This window comes from Esox lucius, chromosome 14 (assembly GCF_011004845.1).
Source record: "Esox lucius isolate fEsoLuc1 chromosome 14, fEsoLuc1.pri, whole genome shotgun sequence".
NCBI lineage: Eukaryota > Metazoa > Chordata > Actinopteri > Esociformes > Esocidae > Esox > Esox lucius.
The window spans coordinates 9,868,750-9,894,739 of record NC_047582.1 but is presented as its reverse complement, the minus strand read 5'-3'; the positions used below and the strand labels follow the sequence as shown (position 1 = coordinate 9,894,739).

At 38.8% G+C, this 25,990-nt stretch overlaps 2 protein-coding genes across 2 annotated transcripts; both read left to right on the top strand.

Annotated features, from left to right (window-relative positions):
- Nucleotides 1-3,482: 3,482 nt before the first annotated feature.
- Nucleotides 3,483-6,221, top strand: LOC109616579 (trichohyalin-like). The gene is made up of 2 exons (XM_020053236.3): nt 3,483-5,898; nt 6,131-6,221. Exons 1-2 carry the CDS (start codon nt 3,498-3,500, stop codon nt 6,154-6,156), a joined length of 2,427 nt encoding a protein of 808 aa, XP_019908795.3. The 5' UTR covers nt 3,483-3,497; the 3' UTR covers nt 6,157-6,221.
- A 14,769-nt stretch (nt 6,222-20,990) lies between these two features.
- Nucleotides 20,991-23,729, top strand: LOC117595541 (trichohyalin-like). The gene is made up of 2 exons (XM_034296825.1): nt 20,991-23,406; nt 23,639-23,729. The coding sequence occupies exons 1-2, from the start codon at nt 21,006-21,008 to the stop codon at nt 23,662-23,664; spliced, it is 2,427 nt and encodes an 808-aa protein (XP_034152716.1). The 5' UTR covers nt 20,991-21,005; the 3' UTR covers nt 23,665-23,729.
- Nucleotides 23,730-25,990: the final 2,261 nt, after the last annotated feature.

The following is a 25,990-nucleotide window of genomic DNA, read 5'->3' as shown; positions in this document are numbered from 1 at the left end:
AGCCTCTTTTATAACGATTTGAAAGAAGATAAGCTATTAGGTAGGTTACTGTAAACTAGGAGGCTTGGTGTCAAACGGGACTGATTTTCTTTGTGAAAGGTGACGGCAGCTCTGGAGGACAATTCGTGTAATTATTCTTTTACAGACCTAGGCACGTGCCATGTAACGCATGTGCCCAAGCAGTCTATTAAACTACCCGAAGTGCAGAATTTAGCGGAAGGAGACATCGCGTTTTGGAGAGAGATGCAAAGTGCGTTCTAACAACAGACCACTACGTTTTACATTTGAGACAACTTCCTAAAAACACGAATCTTTATAAGATGAGTAATGTATTTGACACGCAGAACTATGACAAAAGCATGTGAAAGGTTTACGTTCACTGCCAGACAAATACACACAATTGGGCAGGCCTGGGTGGGAACAGAGCTGGCATTTTCTTCCGGATACGGCCGGCCTCGGATATAACTCGGACTGGGTTGATATTACAAATAATGTCAGATCTTGTGGGTGTCAGATAAGAATTTAACGGAAACAGTTCGCTCAAAATACATTTCACAGCAGCTTAAATCTCCATGATTTTTCTCTGGTGCAAAAGTTATTCACTTGGACGAATCCTCGAGCGGAGATTCAGTATACTTAGGAATAGCTCAATATTTTTCACGGTTGTTCATAAAATATTATGTATACAATTAAACTGTATTACTGCTTGTAGTAGTTGCCAAATGTCATTTTAACCTGTCGAAATCAGAAATTGCCTACATAATATGTTTGTAGCGTGGTTTTTCTGGACAGCTGGGGGTGAAATGTATTGTTGCGTCATAATGATCGAATAGTCATCGCATACTGACACGTGCATTTCAGCTTAAATCTCCATGATTTTTCTCTGGTGCAAAAGTTATTCACTTGGACGAATCCTCGAGCGGAGATTCAGTATACTTAGGAATAGCTCAATATTTTTCACGGTTGCTCATAAAATATTATGTATACAATTAAACTGTATTACTGCTTGTAGTAGTTGCCAAATATCATTTTAACCTGTCGAAATCAGAAATTGCCTACATAATATGTTTGTAGCGTGCTGTTTCTGGACAGCTGGGGGTGAAATGTATTGTTGCGTCATAATGATCGAATAGTCATCGCATACTGACACGTGCATTTAAGAACTCACGCTGGGACGCCCTTACACATATTTGAAACGTAGCCTACAGAACGTGTGAAAAGGTTAAAGAAACAATCCGCTTAATTTTGTTATCTTCAGACTGACAACATTTCTCCTGGGTTATAGAACAACGATGTATATGACAACAGTATTCTTGTGCACTTGTAAGAAAGATGACAGTGACTGAAAACAAAGGTTAGACAGCACTGGCGCAATGGTAAGTGAATTGTTCATGTTCAGAATGGTTAGCAGTTGTATTTTGTAAGTTGTGTTAAACAGTAATGTTCTGAGTTGGTTGAGCTTGATAAGGTGGAGTTATGTCAAAAATATGGATTAGTTCTGCTCCTACATGGATTTGTTTTTATGGTGTTCATTCATCATTCTTAATAGCTGTTATTTTGATGATTAGGATGTGTTAATAGGTGTGCTTATTGTCTATAGTATACATACATAAGTATGATGTATGATCAGTTCATCTAAATCACTGACTACCATAATCCATTATGAGCCAAAGTTATAAAAAGATTTTCTATGAAAAAAATGTATTACCTAGATTACAATCAGATAAAAATATTAGTGCATAATAGTGATGCGTGGGTTAGTTATTTTACAATTCACAGCCACCCAAATACAAAACAATGACGCTGCTACCACCTTCCCAGTCATCAAAATAATCTCAGAACATGTACTTCATTGTTAACATGCTACAAAAAGAAAAATGAAAATAAGTCAATAAGATGTCCACAGAGCGTGGTGGCTGATCGATTGATGAAAAATGTGTTTATGTAATGTTTTTTGCTCCTGCTAGAAATATCCCACTCTCACCTTTTATGAAATACATATAAGAATAATGAAGGCTTGGTATATTTGCACAAGATTGATTATCGTTTTATTTGGGTAGTGGCTGTTTTTCTTTATTTTTACCTTCAAACAGCTAATCTCCACCTACCCATCCCGATTTGAAATATAGTACAGTATTTCCTGACCTGTGCATCAATAGAGCCCAGTCAATGAACACATTGGAGACTAATCAAATTGTTTTCATTTATAGAATACATTCATAATGAGAAGTCATTTGGACAGGGAGAAGGTGGAGATCATGTTTTTAAAGGAGAGAGTTTGGATTGAGGAGCGAATGCATAAACTTCAGGCCCTTGTGATGACAGAACTTGATCGAAGGGTCTGTAGATTTGAAAAGGAATGGCTCAAGAAAGAGACTGGACGGACTAAAACCGAACAGAGTAACAAACAAACTCAAACAGAGGGAGATATATTCAAGGATTATGGGCGAGAGAAAGAGAGGAGAATTCCTGTGAGTCAGGAGAGAATCTTTGAAAGAAAGAGTGATTTTCCTCTGATAAAGATGAATCTAGAGACAAAGAGTAAGAACATGAATATTGGACCAAGACTGACAAAGCAGGAATTGCGTGAGTGGGAGAGAGAGATGGAAGAATACATTAAAATGATTCAAATGAAAAGAAAGATGGGAATAGACCTGAAAGGTATTCTGGAAACGGACAAGGAAAACCTGAGGGAGAAAAGTGAGAGGATTCAAATGGAGATGCCAAGAAATGTGTTAAGTGACATTGAAGATCAGAAAGGGGAGACAAAAGTCATGGATGAAGGGACAGGATGGAGTGCAATGGAAAAGGATGAGGTACGATTTTTGAGAAAAGAGAAGGTTCAGACTGAAGTGGAGAGAGAGAGGAGGAGAAATGAACAGAACATCAGAGAAGACATCCTTGAAGAGGGACAGAGAGAGATTGAGGCAGAGAGGAGGAGAATTCAGAATGAACAGAGAAAGAGAGAAAGGTGCCTTAAAGAGAGGCAGAGTGAGATGGAGGCAGACCGGATGCAAATGGAGAGTGAACAGAAAAGCAGACAAGACAGGCTTGAAAAGAGGCAGAGAGACATGGAGGCAGAGAGAACGAAAATGGAGAGTGACCTGAGAAAGAGAGAAGAGATGCTTCAAGAAAGGCAGAGAGAGATGGAGGCAGAGAAAAGGAAAAGGGAGAATGAGCAGAGAAAGACAGAAGAGACGCTTCAAGAAAGACAGAGAGAGGTGGAGGCAGAGAGGATGCAAATGGAGAGTGTACAGAAAAGCAGACAAGACAGGCTTGAAAAGGGACAGAGAGAAATGGAGGCAGACAGGATGCAAATGGAGAGTGATCTGAGAAAGAGAGAAGAGATGCTTGAAGAAAGGCAGAGAGAAATGGAGGCAGAGAGAAGGAAAATGGAGAGTGATCTGAGAAAGAGAGAAGAGATGCTTCAAGAAAGACAGAGAGAGGTGGAGGCAGAGAGAAGGAAAAGGGAGAATGAACAGGGAAAGACAGAAGAGATGCTTGAAGAAAGGCAGAGAGAGATGGAGGCAGAGAGGATGCAAATGGAGAGTGAACTGAAAAGCAGACAAGACAGGCTTGAAAAGAGGCAGAGAGAAATGGAGGCAGTGGGAAAGAAAATGGAGAGTGATCTGAGAAAGAGAGAAGACATGCTTGAAGAAAGGCAGAATGAGATGGAGGCAGAGAGAAGGAAAAGGGAGATTAAACGGAGAAAGAAAGAACACATCAATGGTGACACTGACCATCTGAGGGAATTGAGGAGGGGGAGAGTTAAAATGGATAAAGGTCAAACGGAAATCAAAGAAGTACGTCCAAAGCAACAACATCCCAAAGATCACATTAAAAAGGAAGACCCACAAGTCAAAGAAAAGAATGACATGGACATTCAAGGGCCTGAGCTACTGGGAAGTGGAATGGATGGAGGAATGAAGAAAGAAAGAGTTGTTAAAACAAGATGTAAACTCAAATTTATGAAAGAAGGTCCCAAGGAAAACGATTCTAAAAAGCCAGACACAAGAGTGAAACCAACTGAAGTGATTGTTTTAATGCAAGACGTAGTGTGCCGGGCAATTGACACAGATGTGGAAATGAAGCAAGAGAGAGTAGATATATTAGGCATTGTCCCAAATGAAGAAAATACCAAAGGACATGTTGAATATGTAAAGAAACAAGTTCAAGAAGAGACTGACATGGATTTCTTTGTTGAAGAACTAGATCAACTGCAAAATGACTTGGATGTGGGAATAAAGCACAGGACAACAAATCCCAAAAAGGAAGACAAACTGAAAGTCATGAAAAAAAGTTCAAACGTACAACATGCTACAGATAATGACAAACAAAGAAAAGTAATAAAAGGAAGTCCAAATGAACAAAATTCCAAAAGACATGTTAAAATTGTAAGGAAACATGTTCAAGAAGAGACTGACATGGATTTTTTTCTTGCAGAATTAGAGCAACTGGAAAATGACTTGGATGTGGGAATAAAGAACAGGACAACAAATCCCAAAAAGGAAGACAAACTGAAAGTCATGAAAAAAAGTTCAAACGTACAACATGCTACAGATAATGACAAACAAAGAAAAGTAATAAAAGGAAGTCCAAATGAACAAAATGCCAAAGGACATGTTAAAATTGTAAGGAAACATGTTCAAGAAGAGACTGACATGGATTTTTTTCTTGCAGAATTAGAGCAACTGGAAAATGACTTGGATGTGGGAATAAAGAACAGGACAACAAATCCCAAAAAGGAAGACAAACTGAAAGTCATGAAAAAAAGTTCAAACGTACAACATGCTACAGATAATGACAAACAAATAAAAGTAATAAAAGGAAGTCCAAATGAACAAAATGCCAAAGGACATGTTGTAAATGTAAAGAAACAAGTTCAAGAAGAGACTGACATGGATTTTTTTCTAGAAGAATTGGAGCAACTGGAAAAGGAATTGGATGTGGGCGTAAAGCACAGAACATCAAATCCAAAAAACGCAGACAAGCTAAGATTTATGGATGAAAGTCTTAATGAACAACATTCTACAGAGGATGACAAACAAAGCAAAGTTGTCAAAGAAAATGCAAAGCAACAACATGATATGAAGTTAGAGAAACAAGCAGAAGACGAAACCGAAGGGAATTTGTCAAGTGCCTGGGGAATGAAGCACTGGGGATCAAATTCCAAAAAGGTAGATGCACTTAAAGATGCAAAAGAAAGTTCCATGGACAAACATGCTAGAGAGGATGACAAAAAAAGAAAAGAAAATGAACTAATTCAAGATGAAAAAACTGCCAAAGAACATGTGAAAAATATAGGCAAACAAGTTGAAGAGACTACCATGGATTTGGTAATTGAAGACCTTGAACTGCTGGAAAGTGGGAATGATGGGGGATTGAAGCTCAAGAGATCAAATACTAAAATGGAAGACAAACTTAATGTGACAAAAGAAAGTCCAAATGAAGAACAGGCTAAAAGATTCGAGACACAAGTAAAAAAAGAAACCAAAGTGAATTATTCTATTGAAAAGGTAGCACTAATGGAAAAAGACACAGATGGAGGAATGAAGAACATGAGATCAAATCCCAAAAAGGAAGACAAACAAAGAAAAGCACTAAAAGAAAGACAAATTGAACAAAATGCCAAAGGAAGTAACAACGGAAAGACAAAGGACACACAAGTCATAGAAGAGACCGACGCAACCTACAAGAAAGAAATCCAAACCGAGATGCCAAAGTCAATTCTTGACAAGATACGCAATAAAATCGACCAACACAGAACCCAAAAGAAGGAAAAACAGAAACAAAAAAATCTTCAATTCCTTCAAGAAGCATTGACCACTCATGAAGTATTAGATGTGGCATTAAACATACATGCCAAAAAGAAGCCTAGAAAATGGGTCAAATGCCAGGGTGAGTACAGGAGGAATGTGGAGAGAGGGTGAGGGTACACAACTAAGAAAAAATTGAATAATTGACTGTGTAGAACTGACAGTTCATCTGTTGCAACAATATATATATACTATGTTTACACTCAGCTGATTATAGTGAGTTAAGCTACGACTGCACAGGTATGCACATAGGTGTTGTTGAGCTAGATTTAGGGTACAAATCTTATATCCATTTTCAATATTTTCTCTTTCAGATTTTTCAATATTTCAGTGTAAATGAACTGCACCGTAGATTCCCTGGATGCTGAAATCAACTGAAAGGTGCCATGTGGTTCTGGAACATGATTTTCTTAATTTGTATTCAAGATCAAATAAACTAGTGTGTTGTCCACAAGCATTACTACAAGGATTCAGGACTCTATTTTGTTTGAATGGTGAGCATGTTGTCATTCATTCATTACACAAGAACAAATTCAAAATCACCTTTGTTGTATTAAATTCAAATGTTTTACCTGTAATTTAATGATATTGTCACATTCCTATCGATAAAAATTAGCAATGGTAAAGTCACTGCCAGGCAGTTAGCTGTGAGACCAGGGTTGGAGTATCAAGCTCACAGATTAGCCCAGTGGTCCCACAGAGGGCGGGACAATTGGCCTGCACAGTTCAGGTTTGCTGGGTTAGTAAATGAATAGGATCACCTTGTCTCATTGTGCTCTAGTGACTCCTTGTGGTGCCTTGCTTCATCTCTTGTCACGTTTTGCAGCACTTTGGTCCACATTGGGGAAGCGTGATTTAATTTTCAGTTTCTTCTTGTCTGCTCATCATTTACATCAACATTTTATTCATTTAGGAGATGCTCTTATTATTCAGAGCATCTTTCTGTCATTGAAAGATTCATTTATGACAGTTCATCTTTTAATGAGTACTTTTATGTAGACAATTCTGGGAAAAATACTTATTTTTTTCTAGAAAAATGCCTAATCAGTTTTCAGATCTGTAGGAATTCATAATTTCCATGACTACTCTTGGCAGTAGTTAAGAACAGACACCATTACTGAATGCTTGAGAAAATGTGGGGAATTGTCTGGAAACTATTTACATATTTTTGGTATTATATTCTTTGCAGTGAACAACAATCCACTGGATAATAAATGTAATGGCAAAAATGTTGATTTCCATCTAAATTGACATTAAGAAACAGAGATGGGGACAAGTCACACAAGTCCAAGCAAGTCTCAAGTCTTAACCATCAAGTCTCGAGTCAAGTCTCAAGTCACAGTTCAGATAAATCAAGCAAGTCAAGTCGAGTCGAGTCCTTATAAGTTTCAAGTCAAGTCAAGTCACAGTACTAAAGAGATGAACACACACACACACTATCCTCTGTTTCTGACGTGCGCTAGGTGCGAAGCTCGATTTCAAAATCAAATATTTTTCTCCTCCGCGGAACAATTTTTTGGGGGGACGAAGCGGAGGGATATTGAATCAGCCTGAAGGTTTGTATTCGCTATAACAACCGCCTCGCTATACCTTTTTCCGCTTATTACATGGCTACCTACCAAATAAATCAATAATTTGACACAAAATATTGATTTCAAAAGGAATTTATTGATTTAAAAACGATTGTATTGCTTCCTCTAAAGAAAATAGTCCGTTCCGTCTCTGGTTAGAATCCTGCTGCGTCCATAGCAACGCGCTGTTTTTCATGGCAACGGTCTGTTATCAAGAAATAACACGCATTCTGCACTGGAATTCAGCCAATCGACGTAATAAGGGCTAATAATAACAACCTTATGAACTAATTATTGTGACTGAAAAACTGCCTATGTAATTACGCTGTAATTATTCTTGTCTGTATGAGTAAAAAAAAAACTCTTCGAAATGTTTAGGTGCTAGTAATCACATCGGCGCCTCCATGTTAGCCTTTCATGCAGTAAAGTTAACTGTTATGGTGTAAGCACAATGCTTTTTAGTTTCCACGCGCAGTCCACAAACACTTGAAAATGCGCACATTTAATACAGACATTATAGCCTACGTGTAATAATATACATGCCCGCTCATTTTAAGATGCCCATCAACATTAAAATTCAGGCTATGCCACTGTTATAGTCAAATTCCCTTACATCTATTTACCAGACGTATTCAGTTATGATAATGGTCACATTTCTAACAAGAAAAAAAAAACATAATATGCAACCAAGGCCAAATTATGACAAACAAAAGATTAATTCATTACATTAGTAACTTAATCGTTATAGATCTTAATGAAACTGAATATAAAGAGATTACTTTCTTACCTTTCCTTGTGGTTCTTAAAATGACGAATGAAATTTGACGTTGTTGCATATTTTGCATCGGGCAAATATTTTTTTTATTCACATGGTCCAGTTCAAAGTCCTTGTATCCAAACGATACTATTTGTGGAGCTCGACTAACGTTACTGTTTGCCATGTTTGGCGCGGTTTGAATTGAGCAGCGTTAAAGGAACATACGCTGATTAGTGGTGCTGATGTCACAACATATAAAATAATGTTATTGCTGTTTGTTTATTATAAGTTCAAGTCATTGTCGAGTCTTCCACTTCAAGTCAAGTCAAGTCTCAAGTAACTTGTTCTTAAGTCAAAGTCAAGTCAAGTAATTTTCATACTTTAATCAAGCAAGTCACAAGTCCTGAAAATTGTGACTCGAGTCAGACTCGAGTCAAGTCATGTGACTCGAGTCCCCCACCTCTGTTAAGAAATAACGGCTATTCGGGTGTAATTACATCATTATGACATAACAAAATGTGGTTATGTAAGTCATGTTTTTTAATATGAACCAGTCATAAGTGTAAACATTACATCACCTCAACTATTAAGTACAGATGACTTACTGCTGAAGAATTTGGAATCCATCCAGCTTATTCCTGAACCACTTCCCTGCAGGGTGACACCCAGTGGAGAACTGTGGCAACGACAGGAAAGTACCTGAAGACACTGGAGTTCTAAGTGGGAGAATATAATAGCAACACTGCACTGATATTTTAGCCTATTTTTTCAGCATTTTCTTCCTATTAAAACTCAACATAAAATCTTATTACACTTGTGAAATTTAATATAAACGGTAAGAAACCCTTTGACAGCTTAGCCTATTGAGAAATACAACAGTTTTTACCTTTTAAGATATTTCTTTGTTTGTTATAAAAAAGAATATGCTGGGAGGGTTCTTTTCCATTGCAAATGTTGAAAACTACATTTCCCTTCTAAAATCCTGCTCTTTGTATAATCCCATCCTCTGTCTCCACAATCCTTTGCTGCCTCTCCTCTTCTATGTCTTTTTCTCCTCCTTCCCTCGGCTCCTCCCTCCACTCATCCTCCCTCCACTACTCCCCCCTCTACACATCCTCCCTACACTCCTCCACCCTCCACTCCTTCCTTTCTTCCACCTCCCTCCAGGCCTCCTCCACTCCTCCCATCCAGGAGAGTCGAAGTGAGGGGAAAGTGGGACTGACTACCCAGGGCCCCAATGGGAGGAGGGCCCACGAAAATCTTGGAATGAAAATGTGTATTTGTTTGACATTTTTTTATTTCTAAGTTATTAGTGTCATAAATACATTTACATTTGCTGAATAAATCGGTTGATTGACTGTATTTTTTATCCCAAAAATATAGTGGAGGCTCTGAGGTCACTCTCAACCCGGCACCAGAATAAATCTCTAAATGCAGCTAATCGAGCAGAGTGTCTGCTACTATTATAGACTCATGCCTTTCCGCAAGAAAAGGGAAATGGGGTACCAAAAAGAAAAGAAAGAGTGCAAACTGAGGGAAAACAACTGCTAATTAATTTCTTTGAAAAGAAAGGTGAGCACAACTGACACAGTTTAAGAATGTTTTAAGCTAATATCAGCAGTTGTTTAGATTGAAGGCAGTCAGCCAGGTATCTAGCTTGGTGCATCTTTGCATTGTTTAACATTAATCAATCAGTATTATAAATGAATCAGCATGAATACAATGTCATATGCAGGGCTGGAAATTAAGTTTGCTCTCTCTTCGCTCACCTAATGCGAGTAGTTCACATTTCGGGCGAGTAGTAAAGTCAGCTCCAATGATGTTTTGTTCACTTTAGTTATGTGCTTTCACTGTAGTTATGTGTTACAATCTAAATGTTTGCATTATACATTGCCTATTTACACTTATTCTTGGGTTACTTTCAGTTCACAAAATAGTTGTCATTCTAGTGGATATATAATATTGTGATCAGACTACCTTAACATGAATACTGGGAAAATATATAGAGAAAACATTTGTTTATAAATTACTAGCCCAGTTCCTCTGTAAATACAGTTGCAAAGAGGGCTGGTAACATTTTAGCCGTTCTGGTGGAAATGTTGGTATACTAGTCTGGCTCATTAGTGCCAAAAATCTTTAGGATCTGTGGTAGAAATGTTGCTATTCCTTAGTACAATGAAATCATATTGCTTATTCTAAGTATAATCCAGTCATTTAGTAAGGCCTTTGTAGTTGAGGGATTTCCACGACAATTTGGCGTTGAGGATGGGATCAGAGGCGTTAGAATGAGCCTGACACTTGCACACAGAAATGGAGTCTGGTAGTAGGATAGTGTCCAGTAGATTAGCAACTAACAACAGATTGTCTTACCAGATGCTGTTAAGAACCTGCGTTGGTGCCAAAGAGTACCAAAGTACCCCTCTCCAAAAATAGCGCTTATGTTTTTGACCATAATGCTCTATTTTGGTTTGATCAGGGCCGTTTGGGTGATTTCTGTTATCATTATGACTTCATAAGGAACCAAAAACTGTGATAATAAATGGCTTCATATGATCACTATCCTCCAAGAAAATATTGTTTTTATTGCATGATCAGTCATTTTCAATATCAATGCCAAAATATCACAATTTCTGCCAGGGTATGCAAACTTATGAGCACAACTGTATGTGTGGAAAACTAGGCCTTGGGCCTAGCAGAAACCATTAGAAGTCGTCTCCTTTTTGGGGGTACGTCTTAATAGCAGGAGGAGGGCTCCAGCTCCTTGTACTGTAAAGGTGAACAGGACTCTATTCCTTATTGGGAGAGCTGAGTAAGTAAACCACCAATAGTAACATGCCCCAGCTGTCATGTGTGAGCTTTCGCCAAGTTGTCTGGGCAACCAAGATTCTATGCTTACGTATGTCTCCTGGATCAATGTCTCAATGCAACCTTGCATTTCCTAGGTTACATCATGGCAACAACTATTCCTTGTATGTACATTCTGCAAGTGCTGATGTCGTCACCTGTACAGTTGGAAAGGAATATACACCCATCAGCCATAACATTATGACCACTGACAGGTGAATTGAATGACACTGATAATCTCGTTATCATGGCACCTGTCAGTGGGTGGGATATATTAGGCAGCAAGTGAACATTCTGTCGTCACAGTTTGATGTGGTAGAAACAAGAAAAATGACCAAGTGTAAGGATCTGAGCGACTTTGACTCTAGACAACTGGGTCAGAGAATCTCCAAAACTGCAGCCCTTGTGGGGTGTTCCCGGTCTGCAGTGGTCAGTATCTATCAAAAGTGGTCTAAAGAAGGAAAAGTGGTGAGCCGGCGGCAGGGGAGCGAATGATGGCCCCTGTTGTCCGAATCAACAGACGTGCAACTGTAGCTCAAATTGCTGAAAAAGCTAATGCTGGTCCTGATAGAAAGGTGTCAGAACACACAGTGAATCACAGTTTTTTGCGTATGGGGCTGCGTTGCACCAGACCAGTCAGGGTGCCCATGCTGACCCCTGTACACTGCCGAAAGTGCCTACAATGGGAACTTGAGCATCTGAACTGGACTACAGAGCAATGGAAGAAGGTGGCATGATAAAGGTGGCCTGATGAATCACGTTTCCTTTTACACCGTGTGCATCGCTTACCTGAAGAACGCATGGCACAGGATGCACTATGGGAAGTAGGCAAGCCGGCGGAGGCAGTGTGACTCTTTGGGAAATGTTCTGCTGGGACACCTTGGGTCCTGCCATTCATGTGGATGTTACTTTACACGTACCACCTACCTAAGCATTGTTGCAGACCAAGTGCATCCTTTCATGGCAACGGTATTCCCTGATGGCACTGGCCTCTTTCAGCAGGACAATGCGCCCTGCCACAAAGCAAAAATGTTTCAGGAATGGTTTGAGGAACACAAATATTAGTTCAAGTGTTAAGTTGCCATCCAAATTCCCCAGATCTCAGTCCAATCGAGCATCTGTGGGATGTGCTGGACAAAAAAGTCTGATCCATGGAGGCCCCACCTTGCAACTTAAAGTATCTGCTGCTAACGTCTTGGTGCCTGATACCACAGCACACCTTCAGAGGTCTAGTGGAGTCCATGCCTCAATGGGTTTGGGCTGTTATGGCGGTAAAAGGGGGACCTACACAATATTAGGCAGGTGGTCATCATGTTGTGGCTGATCGGTTTAAAAATATTGACAAAAATGCAAATTATTTCCAAAGCAATCCCACACCCCAGCAGGACCAAAAACATGCTTCTTTAACTGTTTAGTTATATTCACACACCCTACCAGGACCACAAACGTGCTCCTTTCACTGTTTAGTTCTACTCACACACCCCACAAGGACTAAAAACATGTGGAAATGAAGCAAGAGAGAGTAGATAAATGAGGCATTGTCCCAAATGAAGAAAATGCCATAAGGACATAAAAAATGTAAGGAAACTGTTAAATCTCTTTTTTGGATAACGCTTTTATCAATACATTATGGTAATAGTGTTGGTTGCTATATTTGAGGTATTACGTTCTCTCATACCAGTGTGTATACAATGTATGCCAATTGAGTTCACTTGGATGCAATAATGAGGACAGATGATCAGAGCTGTGTACATGTATGGAATAAATAACTATATAGAAAAGTCAGCTAACTTAACAGGTTATGGGCCCAGGGTTGAAGATAAGCGAGCGTGAATAAGTTTGAGACGACGTATTACGCGGTAATTAGCTAGCAGAAGAAGAAGCTAGGAAAATCGGCGGAATGACAAGATGGCCCACCGAGCAACAGGAGTTCCAGCACCGCAGCTTTTATTCTACGGGTCTGGGGAGAAATATGACCTTTGGGAAACGCGGTTCCTAGGCTGCCTACACACTCTGAAGTTAAAGGACACTATCTAAAGAGAGCCCACTTATGCAAACGAAGATCAGCTAGCTGAAGACAGATGGAAAAATGCTGACTGCTATGCCGAGCTGGTAAGGCTAATATAAGAGCCTATCACTAATTAGACATGAATCTGCTGATGATGGCAGGAAAGCCCTGCGTAAACTTAAAGAACATTATTCGGGAAAAATCAAGCCGTACACTTCATTGACAAAGTTGCGCTTGGCAGACAACGAGACGGTTACAGACTACTTAATAAGTGCAGAGAACATCATTACAGCATTAAGAGATGCAGGAGAGAACAGTGGAATGGCACAATGGAGAGGAACAGCGGTGATACATCTTCTAGACAATGCTGGACGACAACAAACAGCGCAGCTACGAGATACGCTCTACATGCCATCTTACCCACACACATCTTCTCAGTGGCAAGAGCAACAAATGGAGGAGCAACAATCACCTTCAAAAGGGGGAAAGTCACATGGTCACCAAGGATGGTAGCAGGTTTGACATTCATGAGAATGAAAATGTGTATTACTTGCCAACTGTTGAAACAAATGTTGATCAATGTAAAGCATGTCATGATATGCAGACGTGGCATGAAATATTGAGTCATTGTAATTATGAAGATGTGAAAATGTTGCAAGGTGTTGTGAAGACATGGAAATTAAAGGAGGTGTAGTTGGGTTGGATCGATTGTGTGAGGTGTGTACACAGGAAAAGTTCACTCAGACAAGAAATAAGGAGCTAGATAGGAAGGCAAAGAAGCCTCTAGAACTAGTCCACACTGATTTAGACGGTCCCATGCCAATACCGAGCATGGAATGACACAGATATGCGCAGTCATTTACAGATGACTACTCTGGTACTATGTTTGTATACTTTCTTAAGTCCAAGAGTGATACAGTGCGGGCCACAGAAAGCTTCTTAGCAGATATAGCACCTTATGGAGAAATCAAGTGTATCCGCTCAGATAATGGCACTGAGTTTACAAGTTGGGATTTCCAGGCACTGTTAACAAAAGATAGGATTAGACATGAAACATCTTATTCACCCCACCAAAATGGCACAGCGGAGGGAGGTTGGAGAACACTATGATATGAGCAGATGCCTACTGATAGAGAGCGGGTTACCAGATAAGCTATGGAACTACGCTATGCAGATCTCATTTTATGTGAGGAAAAGGTGCTACAGCAGACGCACAAAGCAAAACGCCATACAAGTTTTTCACAGGCAAGGTACCAAACATATCCAAATTACAAAAATGTGGATCAGTGTGTTTTGCTTACAAGCAAGAGAAAGGCAAATTGGATTCTAGATGTGAGCAAGGTGTTTTCATTGGCTATGAAAATAACAGCCCAGCCAATCTAATTTATTATCCAGACACAGAGGGTCCATAAACACAGGCTGGTAAAATTCACCACTAAAACAACCAAAGAAAGGGAAACACAAAGATCTGAGTCACACATAGAATACGAGGATGTACATCCTAGGGTTGACAACAGTGAAGAGAATGTTGTTGATGAAAATGTGTAAAATTTACCAGGTCAGGGTGTTCAAAGTGATGCTACTGAGACTTTACCTGAAAAGACACACAGCCAGGTGAAGCCACAGAGACTTTGATCAGAAGAAACCCACAGAGAACTTAAAAGAGACCAGCTCATTTTGAGACAGAGGATACGAAGGACAAACTGCACATATGCATGGACTCTTGTTACAGAGCAGTGTGTGATATTCCTCAAATTTACCAGGACGCCATTGCATCAACCAAAGCAACATAGTGGAGGAATGCCATGAAAGAGGAGATGCGATCTCTGGAGGAGAATGAGACCTTCACCCTTACTCAGTTACCACCAGGCAAACAGACAGTGGGGGGCAGATGGGTTTATGCACTTAAGACAGAAATTGATGGATCTGACAAATACAAGGCGAGATTCGTAGCAAAAGGCTACAACCAGAAACCAGGCACTGATTATGAGGAGACTTTCTCACCCACAGCTGATATGACAAGTGTGAGAGTAGTCATGCAATAGGCAGTGCAGGATAACCTAGTCTTACACCAGATGGAAGTTTAAACTGCTTATTTGCATGCTCCAATAGACTGTGAGATTTACATGGAGCAACCTGAGGGTCATGAGAAAAAGTCAAACACAGGTGAAAAACTTGTGTGCAAGTTACACAAATCTCTCTATGGTCTAAAACAATCAGGGAGAAATTGGAACACTATGTTGCATACATGCTTAATTGAGAATGATTTTGTACAGAACCCAGCTGATACCTGTGTGTATACAAGAGAAAAGCATAACGAGAAAGTAATCCTAATAATATGGGTTGATGATCTGATCATTGCAGTTAATAAAGAGAGTGTTATGAAAAATGTGAAGAGGATGCTTACTGAAAGGTTCAAAATGAAAGGCATGGGAAAGCTGAGACATTTCTTGGGGATAGATGTTGAACAAGCAGATGGTGTAGTCAAAATGTCTCAGGAGAGATATGTGAGAAAAATTCTAGATCGATTTGAAATGCAGGATTGCAGGTCTAGAGAAACTCCATGTGTACCAAAACTCGAATACACAGAAGATGCTGAAAAAATGAATGTGCCAAGAAAGTGCAGGGAGGCAGTAGGAAGTTTAATTTACTTGTCCACATGGACCCGACCAGACATAAGTTTTGTGGTCAGTAAACTCTCCCAGCACTTTGCTGAACCAACAGTAGAACACTGGAACACAGTAAAACATGTGTTCAGGTACCTCAAAGGTACAACAGAACAGGGGTTATTCTTCAGGAGAAATGACACAGAAAAACTAGGTCTAAGGGTCTACAGCGATGCTAAATGGGCATCAGATGCAGCGGATAGAAGACGTACATCAGGGTTTTGTGCCAGTCTAAATAGAGGAAGCTCTTTGATATCCTGGAAAACAAGAAAACAACTGACAGCAGCACTGTCAACTTGTGAGGCTGAGTACATGTCCTAAGCATCAGCCATACAGGAATGCATTTACTTAGAACAACTGCTCAGGGGTATAGACAAATACCAATACGCACAAACAAAGGTGTATGAAGACAACCAAGGTGCCATAGCACTAGCCAAAAACCCAGTTCACAGACAGCGATGCAAACACATTGATATCAAATATCACTTTATTAGGGAAAATGTGAACAATGGAAAGTTTATTTTGGAATATTGCCCTACCAAGAAAATGATTGCTGATGTTCTGACCAGCTACTAAGCTGAGATTTGCACGAGATATGTTTGGCAAAAAGTGTTTACTGCTTTAAGATAATGAGGGAGCCTCATTCTGTTATTTTGTTTTCATGTAACCCAAGGGGATAAGAGCAAGTGGGGGTATTAAATATCATTTTTGGATAACGCTCTTATCAATACATTACGGTAATAGTGTTGGTTGTTATATTTGAGGTATTACGTTCTGTCATACCTGTGTGTATGCAATGTATGCCAGTTGAGTTCACTTGTATGCAATGATGAGGACGGATGAACAGAGCCGTGTACATGTATGGAATAAATAACTATATAGAAAATATACTTTGTTTATACTTTCACATCAAGTTAAGCCTGCCTAAGTCAGCTAACTTAACAGAAACAATTTCAAAAGACTGACAGGGATTTTTGTCTTGAAGAATTGGAGCAACTGGAAAATGAATTGGATGTGGGAGTGAAGCACAGAACATCAAATCCAAAAAACAAAGGCAAGCTAAAGGTTGTGAAGGAAAGTCTTAAAGAACAACATGCTAGAGAGGATGACAAACAACGCAAACTAAGATGTAAAAAAAAAAGTCCAAAGCAACAACTTGATAAGAAGTTAAGAGAAACAAGCAAAAGACAAAACCAAAGGGAATTTGTCAAGTGCCTTGGGAATGAAGCACTGGAGATCAAATTCCAAAAAGGTAGACACACTTAAAGTTGCAAAAGAAAGTTCCAAGGACAAACATGCTAGAGAGGATGACAAACGAAGAAAAGAAACCAATTCAAGAAGAAAATACTGCCAAAGGACATGGGAAAAATATCGGCAAACAAGTTGAAGAGACTAACATGGATTTGGTAATTGAAGACCTTGAACTGCTGGAAAGTGGGAATGATGGAGGCTTGAAGCTCAAGAGATCAAATACTAAAATGGAAGACAAACTTAAAGTGAAAAAAGAAAGTCCAAATGAAGAACAAGCTAAAAGGTTCGAGACACAAGTAAAAAAAGAAACCAAAGTGAATTTTGTCTATTGAAAAGCTAGCACTAATGGAAAAAGACACAGATGGGGGAATGAAGAACATGAGATCAAATCCCAAAAAGGAAGACAAACAAAGAAAAGCACTAAAAGAAAGACAAAAAGAACAAAATGCCAAAGGAAGTAACAACAGAAAGACAAAGGACACACAAGTCATAGAAGAGACCGCCGCAACCTACAAGAAAGAAATCCAAACAGAGATGCCGAAGTCAATTCTTGACAAGATACGCAATAAAATCGACCAACACAGAATCCAAAAGAAGGAAAAACAGAAACAAAAAAATCTTTAATTCCTTCAAGAAGCATTGACCACTCATGAGGTATTAGATGTGGCATTAAACATACATGCCAAAAAGAAGCCTACAAAACGGGTCAAATGCCAGGGTGAGTACAGGAGGAATGTGGAGAGAGGGTGAGGGTACACAACTAAGAAAAACTTGAATAATTGACTGTGTAGAATTGACAGTTCATCTGGTGCAACAATATATATATATACACTATGTTTACACTCAGCTGATTATAGTGGGTTAAGCTACGACTGCACAGGTATGCACATAGGTGTTGTTGAGCTAGATTTAGGGTTTTGGAGAGAGATGCAAAGTGCGTTCTAACAACAGACCACTTCACTACGTTTTACATTTGAGACAACTTCCTAAAAACACGAATCTTTATAAGATGAGTAATGTATTTGACACGCCGAACTATGACAAAACCATGTGGAAAGTTTACGTTCACTGCCAGACAAATACACACAATTGGGCAGGCTTGGGTGGGAACAGAGCTGGCATTTTCTTCCGGATACGGCCGGCCTCGGATATAACTCGGACTGGGTTGATATTACAAATAATGTCAGACCTTGTGGGTGTCAGATAAGAATTTCACGGAAACAGTTCGCTCAAAATACATTTCGGTTCCAATGAAGATCTCTATAAGAGCTTAAGATGAGGCATACATAGCGAAATTAAATGTTATTCAGGGGAAAGGCATTGAACAAACTGACAACTGTTAAACATTAGTGATGAAAGAGTTTTCATTCCGGCTTAATTCACAGCAGCTTAAATCTCCATGATTTTTCTCTGGTGCAAAAGTTATTCACTTGGACGAATCCTCGAGCGGAGATTCGGTATACTTAGGAATAGCTCAATATTTTTCACGGTTGCTCATAAAATATTCTGTATACAATTAAACTGTATTACTGCTTGTAGTAGTTGCCAAATATCATTTTAACCTGTCGAAATCAGAAATTGCCTACATAATACGTTTGTAGCGTGGTGTTTCTGGACAGCTGGGGGTGAAATGCATTGTTGCGTCATAATGATCGAATTGTCATCGCATACTGACACGTGCATTTAAGAACTCACGCTGGGACGCCCTTACACATATTTGAAACGTAGCCTACAGAACGTGTGAAAAGGTTAAAGAAACAATCCGCTTAATGTTGTTATCTTCAGACTGACAACATTTCTCCTGGGTAATAGAACAACGATGTATATGACAACAGTATTCTTGTAAGAATCTTTGACAGTGACTGAAAACAAAGGTTAGACAGCACTGGCGCAATGGTAAGTGAATTGTTCATGTTCAGAATGGTTAGCAGTTGTATTTTGTAAGTTGTGTTAAACAGTAATGTTCTGAGTTGGTTGAGCTTGATAAGGTGGAGTTATGTCAAAAATATGGATTAGTTCTGCTCCTACATGGATTTGTTTTTATGGGGTTCATTCATCATTCTTAATAGCTGTTATTTTGATGATTAGGATGTGTTAATAGGTGTGCTTATTGTCTATAGTATACATACATAAGTATGATGTATGATCAGTTCATCTAAATCACTGACTACCATAATCCATTATGAGCCAAAGTTATAAAAAGATTTTCTATGAAAAAAATGTATTACCTAGATTACAATCAGATAAAAATATTAGTGCATAATAGTGATGCGTGGGTTAGTTATTTTACAATTCACAGCCACCCAAATACAAAAGAATTACGCTGCTACCACCTTCCCAGTCATCAAAATAATCTCAGAACATGTACTTCATTGTTAACATGCTACAAAAAGAAAAATGAAAATAAGTCAATAAGATGTCCACAGAGCGTGGTGGCTGATCGATTGATGAAAAATGTGTTTATGTAATGTTTTTTGCTCCTGCTAGAAATATCCCACTCTCACCTTTTATGAAATACATATAAGAATAATGAAGGCTTGGTATATTTGCACAAGATTGATTATCGTTTTATTTGGGTAGTGGCTGTTTTTCTTTATTTTTACCTTCAAACAGCTAATCTCCACCTACCCATCCCGATTTGAAATATAGTACAGTATTTCCTGACCTGTGCATCAATAGAGCCCAGTCAATGAACACATTGGAGACTAATCAAATTGTTTTCATTTATAGAATACATTCATAATGAGAAGTCATTTGGACAGGGAGAAGGTGGAGATCATGTTTTTAAAGGAGAGAGTTTGGATTGAGGAGCGAATGCATAAACTTCAGGCCCTTGTGATGACAGAACTTGATCGAAGGGTCTGTAGATTTGAAAAGGAATGGCTCAAGAAAGAGACTGGACGGACTAAAACCGAACAGAGTAACAAACAAACTCAAACAGAGGGAGATATATTCAAGGATTATGGGCGAGAGAAAGAGAGGAGAATTCCTGTGAGTCAGGAAAGAATCTTTGAAAGAAAGAGTGATTTTCCTCTGATAAAGATGAATTTAGAGACAAAGAGTAAGAACATGAATATTGGACCAAGATTGACAAAGCAGGAATTGCGTGAGTGGGAGAGAGAGATGGAAGAATACATTAAAATGATTCAAATGAAAAGAAAGATGGGAATAGACCTGAAAGGTGTTCTGGAAACGGACAAGGAAAACCTGAGGGAGAAAAGTGAGAGGATTAAAATGGAGATGCCAAGAAATGTGTTAAGTGACATTGAAGATCAGAAAGGGGAGACAAAAGTCGTGGATGAAGGGACAGGATGGAGTGCAATGGAAAAGGATGAGGTACGATTTTTGAGAAAAGAGAAGGTTCAGACTGAAGTGGAGAGAGAGAAGAGGAGAAATGAACAGAACATCAGAGAAGACATCCTTGAAGAGGGACAGAGAGAGATGGAGGCAGAGATGAGGAGAATTGAGAATGAACAGAGAAAGAGAGAAAGGTGCTTTAAAGAGAGGCAGAGTGAGATGGAGGCAGACCAGATGCAAATGGAGAGTGAACAGAAAAGCAGACAAGACAGGCTTGAAAAGAGGCAGAGAGACATGGAGGCAGAGAGAACGAAAATGGAGAGTGACCTGAGAAAGAGAGAAGAGATGCTTCAAGAAAGGCAGAGAGAGATGGAGGCAGAGAAAAGGAAAAGGGAGAATGAGCAGAGAAAGACAGAAGAGACGCTTCAAGAAAGACAGAGAGAGGTGGAGGCAGAGAGGATGCAAATGGAGAGTGTACAGAAAAGCAGACAAGACAGGCTTGAAAAGGGACAGAGAGAAATGGAGGCAGACAGGATGCAAATGGAGAGTGAACAGAAAAGCAGACAAGACAGGCTTGAAAAGAGGCAGAGAGACATGGAGGCAGAGAGAACGAAAATGGAGAGTGACCTGAGAAAGAGAGAAGAGATGCTTGAAGAAAGGCAGAGAGAAATGGAGGCAGAGAGAAGGAAAATGGAGAGTGATCTGAGAAAGAGAGAAGAGATGCTTCAAGAAAGACAGAGAGAGGTGGAGGCAGAGAGAAGGAAAAGGGAGAATGAACAGGGAAAGACAGAAGAGATGCTTGAAGAAAGGCAGAGAGAGATGGAGGCAGAGAGGATGCAAATGGAGAGTGAACTGAAAAGCAGACAAGACAGGCTTGAAAAGAGGCAGAGAGAAATGGAGGCAGTGGGAAAGAAAATGGAGAGTGATCTGAGAAAGAGAGAAGACATGCTTGAAGAAAGGCAGAATGAGATGGAGGCAGAGAGAAGGAAAAGGGAGATTAAACGGAGAAAGAAAGAACACATCAATGGTGACACTGACCATCTGAGGGAATTGAGGAGGGGGAGAGTTAAAATGGATAAAGGTCAAACGGAAATCAAAGAAGTACGTCCAAAGCAACAACATCCCAAAGATCACATTAAAAAGGAAGACCCACAAGTCAAAGAAAAGAATGACATGGACATTCAAGGGCCTGAGCTACTGGGAAGTGGAATGGATGGAGGAATGAAGAAAGAAAGAGTTGTTAAAACAAGATGTAAACTCAAAGTTATGAAAGAAGGTCCCAAGGAAAACGATTCTAAAAAGCCAGACACAAGAGTGAAACCAACTGAAGTGATTGTTTTAATGCAAGACGTAGTGTGCCGGGCAATTGACACAGATGTGGAAATGAAGCAAGAGAGAGTAGATATATTAGGCATTGTCCCAAATGAAGAAAATACCAAAGGACATGTTGAATATGTAAAGAAACAAGTTCAAGAAGAGACTGACATGGATTTCTTTGTTGAAGAACTAGATCAACTGCAAAATGACTTGGATGTGGGAATAAAGCACAGGACAACAAATCCCAAAAAGGAAGACAAACTGAAAGTCATGAAAAAAAGTTCAAACGTACAACATGCTACAGATAATGACAAACAAAGAAAAGTAATAAAAGGAAGTCCAAATGAACAAAATTCCAAAAGACATGTTAAAATTGTAAGGAAACATGTTCAAGAAGAGACTGACATGGATTTTTTTCTTGCAGAATTAGAGCAACTGGAAAATGACTTGGATGTGGGAATAAAGAACAGGACAACAAATCCCAAAAAGGAAGACAAACTGAAAGTCATGAAAAAAAGTTCAAACGTACAACATGCTACAGATAATGACAAACAAATAAAAGTAATAAAAGGAAGTCCAAATGAACAAAATGCCAAAGGACATGTTAAAATTGTAAGGAAACATGTTCAAGAAGAGACTGACATGGATTTTTTTCTTGCAGAATTAGAGCAACTGGAAAATGACTTGGATGTGGGAATAAAGAACAGGACAACAAATCCCAAAAAGGAAGACAAACTGAAAGTCATGAAAAAAAGTTCAAACGTACAACATGCTACAGATAATGACAAACAAATAAAAGTAATAAAAGGAAGTCCAAATGAACAAAATGCCAAAGGACATGTTGTAAATGTAAAGAAACAAGTTCAAGAAGAGACTGACATGGATTTTTTTCTAGAAGAATTGGAGCAACTGGAAAAGGAATTGGATGTGGGCGTAAAGCACAGAACATCAAATCCAAAAAACGCAGACAAGCTAAGATTTATGGATGAAAGTCTTAATGAACAACATTCTACAGAGGATGACAAACAAAGCAAAGTTGTCAAAGAAAATGCAAAGCAACAACATGATATGAAGTTAGAGAAACAAGCAGAAGACGAAACCGAAGGGAATTTGTCAAGTGCCTGGGGAATGAAGCACTGGGGATCAAATTCCAAAAAGGTAGATGCACTTAAAGATGCAAAAGAAAGTTCCATGGACAAACATGCTAGAGAGGATGACAAAAAAAGAAAAGAAAATGAACTCATTCAAGATGAAAAAACTGCCAAAGAACATGTGAAAAATATAGGCAAACAAGTTGAAGAGACTACCATGGATTTGGTAATTGAAGACCTTGAACTGCTGGAAAGTGGGAATGATGGGGGATTGAAGCTCAAGAGATCAAATACTAAAATGGAAGACAAACTTAATGTGACAAAAGAAAGTCCAAATGAAGAACAGGCTAAAAGATTCGAGACACAAGTAAAAAAAGAAACCAAAGTGAATTATTCTATTGAAAAGGTAGCACTAATGGAAAAAGACACAGATGGAGGAATGAAGAACATGAGATCAAATCCCAAAAAGGAAGACAAACAAAGAAAAGCACTAAAAGAAAGACAAATTGAACAAAATGCCAAAGGAAGTAACAACAGAAAGACAAAGGACACACAAGTCATAGAAGAGACCGACGCAACCTACAAGAAAGAAATCCAAACCGAGATGCCAAAGTCAATTCTTGACAAGATACGCAATAAAATCGACCAACACAGAACCCAAAAGAAGGAAAAACAGAAACAAAAAAATCTTCAATTCCTTCAAGAAGCATTGACCACTCATGAAGTATTAGATGTGGCATTAAACATACATGCCAAAAAGAAGCCTAGAAAATGGGTCAAATGCCAGGGTGAGTACAGGAGGAATGTGGAGAGAGGGTGAGGGTACACAACTAAGAAAAAATTGAATAATTGACTGTGTAGAACTGACAGTTCATCTGTTGCAACAATATATATATACTATGTTTACACTCAGCTGATTATAGTGAGTTAAGCTACGACTGCACAGGTATGCACATAGGTGTTGTTGAGCTAGATTTAGGGTACAAATCTTATATCCATTTTCAATATTTTCTCTTTCAGATTTTTCAATATTTCAGTGTAAATGAACTGCACCGTAGATTCCCTGGATGCTGAAATCAACTGAAAGGTGCCATGTGGTTCTGGAACATGATTTTCTTAATTTGTATTCAAGATCAAATAAACTAGTGTGTTGTCCACAAGCATTACTACAAGGATTCAGGACTCTATTTTGTTTGAATGGTGAGCATGTTGTCATTCATTCATTACACAAGAACAAATTCAAAATCACCTTTGTTGTATCAAATTCAAATGTTTTACCTGTAATTTAATGATATTGTCACATTCCTATCGATAAAAATTAGCAATGGTAAAGTCACTGCCAGGCAGTTAGCTGTGAGACCAGGGTTGGAGTATCAAGCTCACAGATTAGCCCAGTGGTCCCACAGAGGGCGGGACAATTGGCCTGCACAGTTCAGGTTTGCTGGGTTAGTAAATGAATAGGATCACCTTGTCTCATTGTGCTCTAGTGACTCCTTGTGGTGCCTTGCTTCATCTCTTGTCACGTTTTGCAGCACTTTGGTCCACATTGGGGAAGCGTGATTTAATTTTCAGTTTCTTCTTGTCTGCTCATCATTTACATCAACATTTTATTCATTTAGGAGATGCTCTTATTATTCAGAGCATCTTTCTGTCATTGAAAGATTCATTTATGACAGTTCATCTTTTAATGAGTACTTTTATGTAGACAATTCTGGGAAAAATACTTATTTTTTTCTAGAAAAATGCCTAATCAGTTTTCAGATCTGTAGGAATTCATCATTTCCATGACTACTCTTGGCAGTAGTTAAGAACAGACACCATTACTGAATGCTTGAGAAAATGTGGGGAATTGTCTGGAAACTATTTACATATTTTTTGGTATTATATTCTTTGCAGTGAACAACAATCCACTGGATAATAAATGTAATGGCAAAAATGTTGATTTCCATCTAAATTGACATTAAGAAACAGAGATGGGGACAAGTCACACAAGTCCAAGCAAGTCTCAAGTCTTAACCATCAAGTCTCGAGTCAAGTCTCAAGTCACAGTTCAGATAAATCAAGCAAGTCAAGTCGAGTCGAGTCCTTATAAGTTTCAAGTCAAGTCAAGTCACAGTACTAAAGAGATGAACACACACACACACTATCCTCTGTTTCTGACGTGCGCTAGGTGCGAAGCTCGATTTCAAAATCAAATATTTTTCTCCTCCGCGGAACAATTTTTTGGGGGGACGAAGCGGAGGGATATTGAATCAGCCTGAAGGTTTGTATTCGCTATAACAACCGCCTCGCTATACCTTTTTCCGCTTATTACATGGCTACCTACCAAATAAATCAATAATTTGACACAAAATATTGATTTCAAAAGGAATTTATTGATTTAAAAACGATTGTATTGCTTCCTCTAAAGAAAATAGTCCGTTCCGTCTCTGGTTAGAATCCTGCTGCGTCCATAGCAACGCGCTGTTTTTCATGGCAACGGTCTGTTATCAAGAAATAACACGCATTCTGCACTGGAATTCAGCCAATCGACGTAATAAGGGCTAATAATAACAACCTTATGAACTAATTATTGTGACTGAAAAACTGCCTATGTAATTACGCTGTAATTATTCTTGTCTGTATGAGTAAAAAAAAAACTCTTCGAAATGTTTAGGTGCTAGTAATCACATCGGCGCCTCCATGTTAGCCTTTCATGCAGTAAAGTTAACTGTTATGGTGTAAGCACAATGCTTTTTAGTTTCCACGCGCAGTCCACAAACACTTGAAAATGCGCACATTTAATACAGACATTATAGCCTACGTGTAATAATATACATGCCCGCTCATTTTAAGATGCCCATCAACATTAAAATTCAGGCTATGCCACTGTTATAGTCAAATTCCCTTACATCTATTTACCAGACGTATTCAGTTATGATAATGGTCACATTTCTAACAAGAAAAAAAAAACATAATATGCAACCAAGGCCAAATTATGACAAACAAAAGATTAATTCATTACATTAGTAACTTAATCGTTATAGATCTTAATGAAACTGAATATAAAGAGATTACTTTCTTACCTTTCCTTGTGGTTCTTAAAATGACGAATGAAATTTGACGTTGTTGCATATTTTGCATCGGGCAAATATTTTTTTTATTCACATGGTCCAGTTCAAAGTCCTTGTATCCAAACGATACTATTTGTGGAGCTCGACTAACGTTACTGTTTGCCATGTTTGGCGCGGTTTGAATTGAGCAGCGTTAAAGGAACATACGCTGATTAGTGGTGCTGATGTCACAACATATAAAATAATGTTATTGCTGTTTGTTTATTATAAGTTCAAGTCATTGTCGAGTCTTCCACTTCAAGTCAAGTCAAGTCTCAAG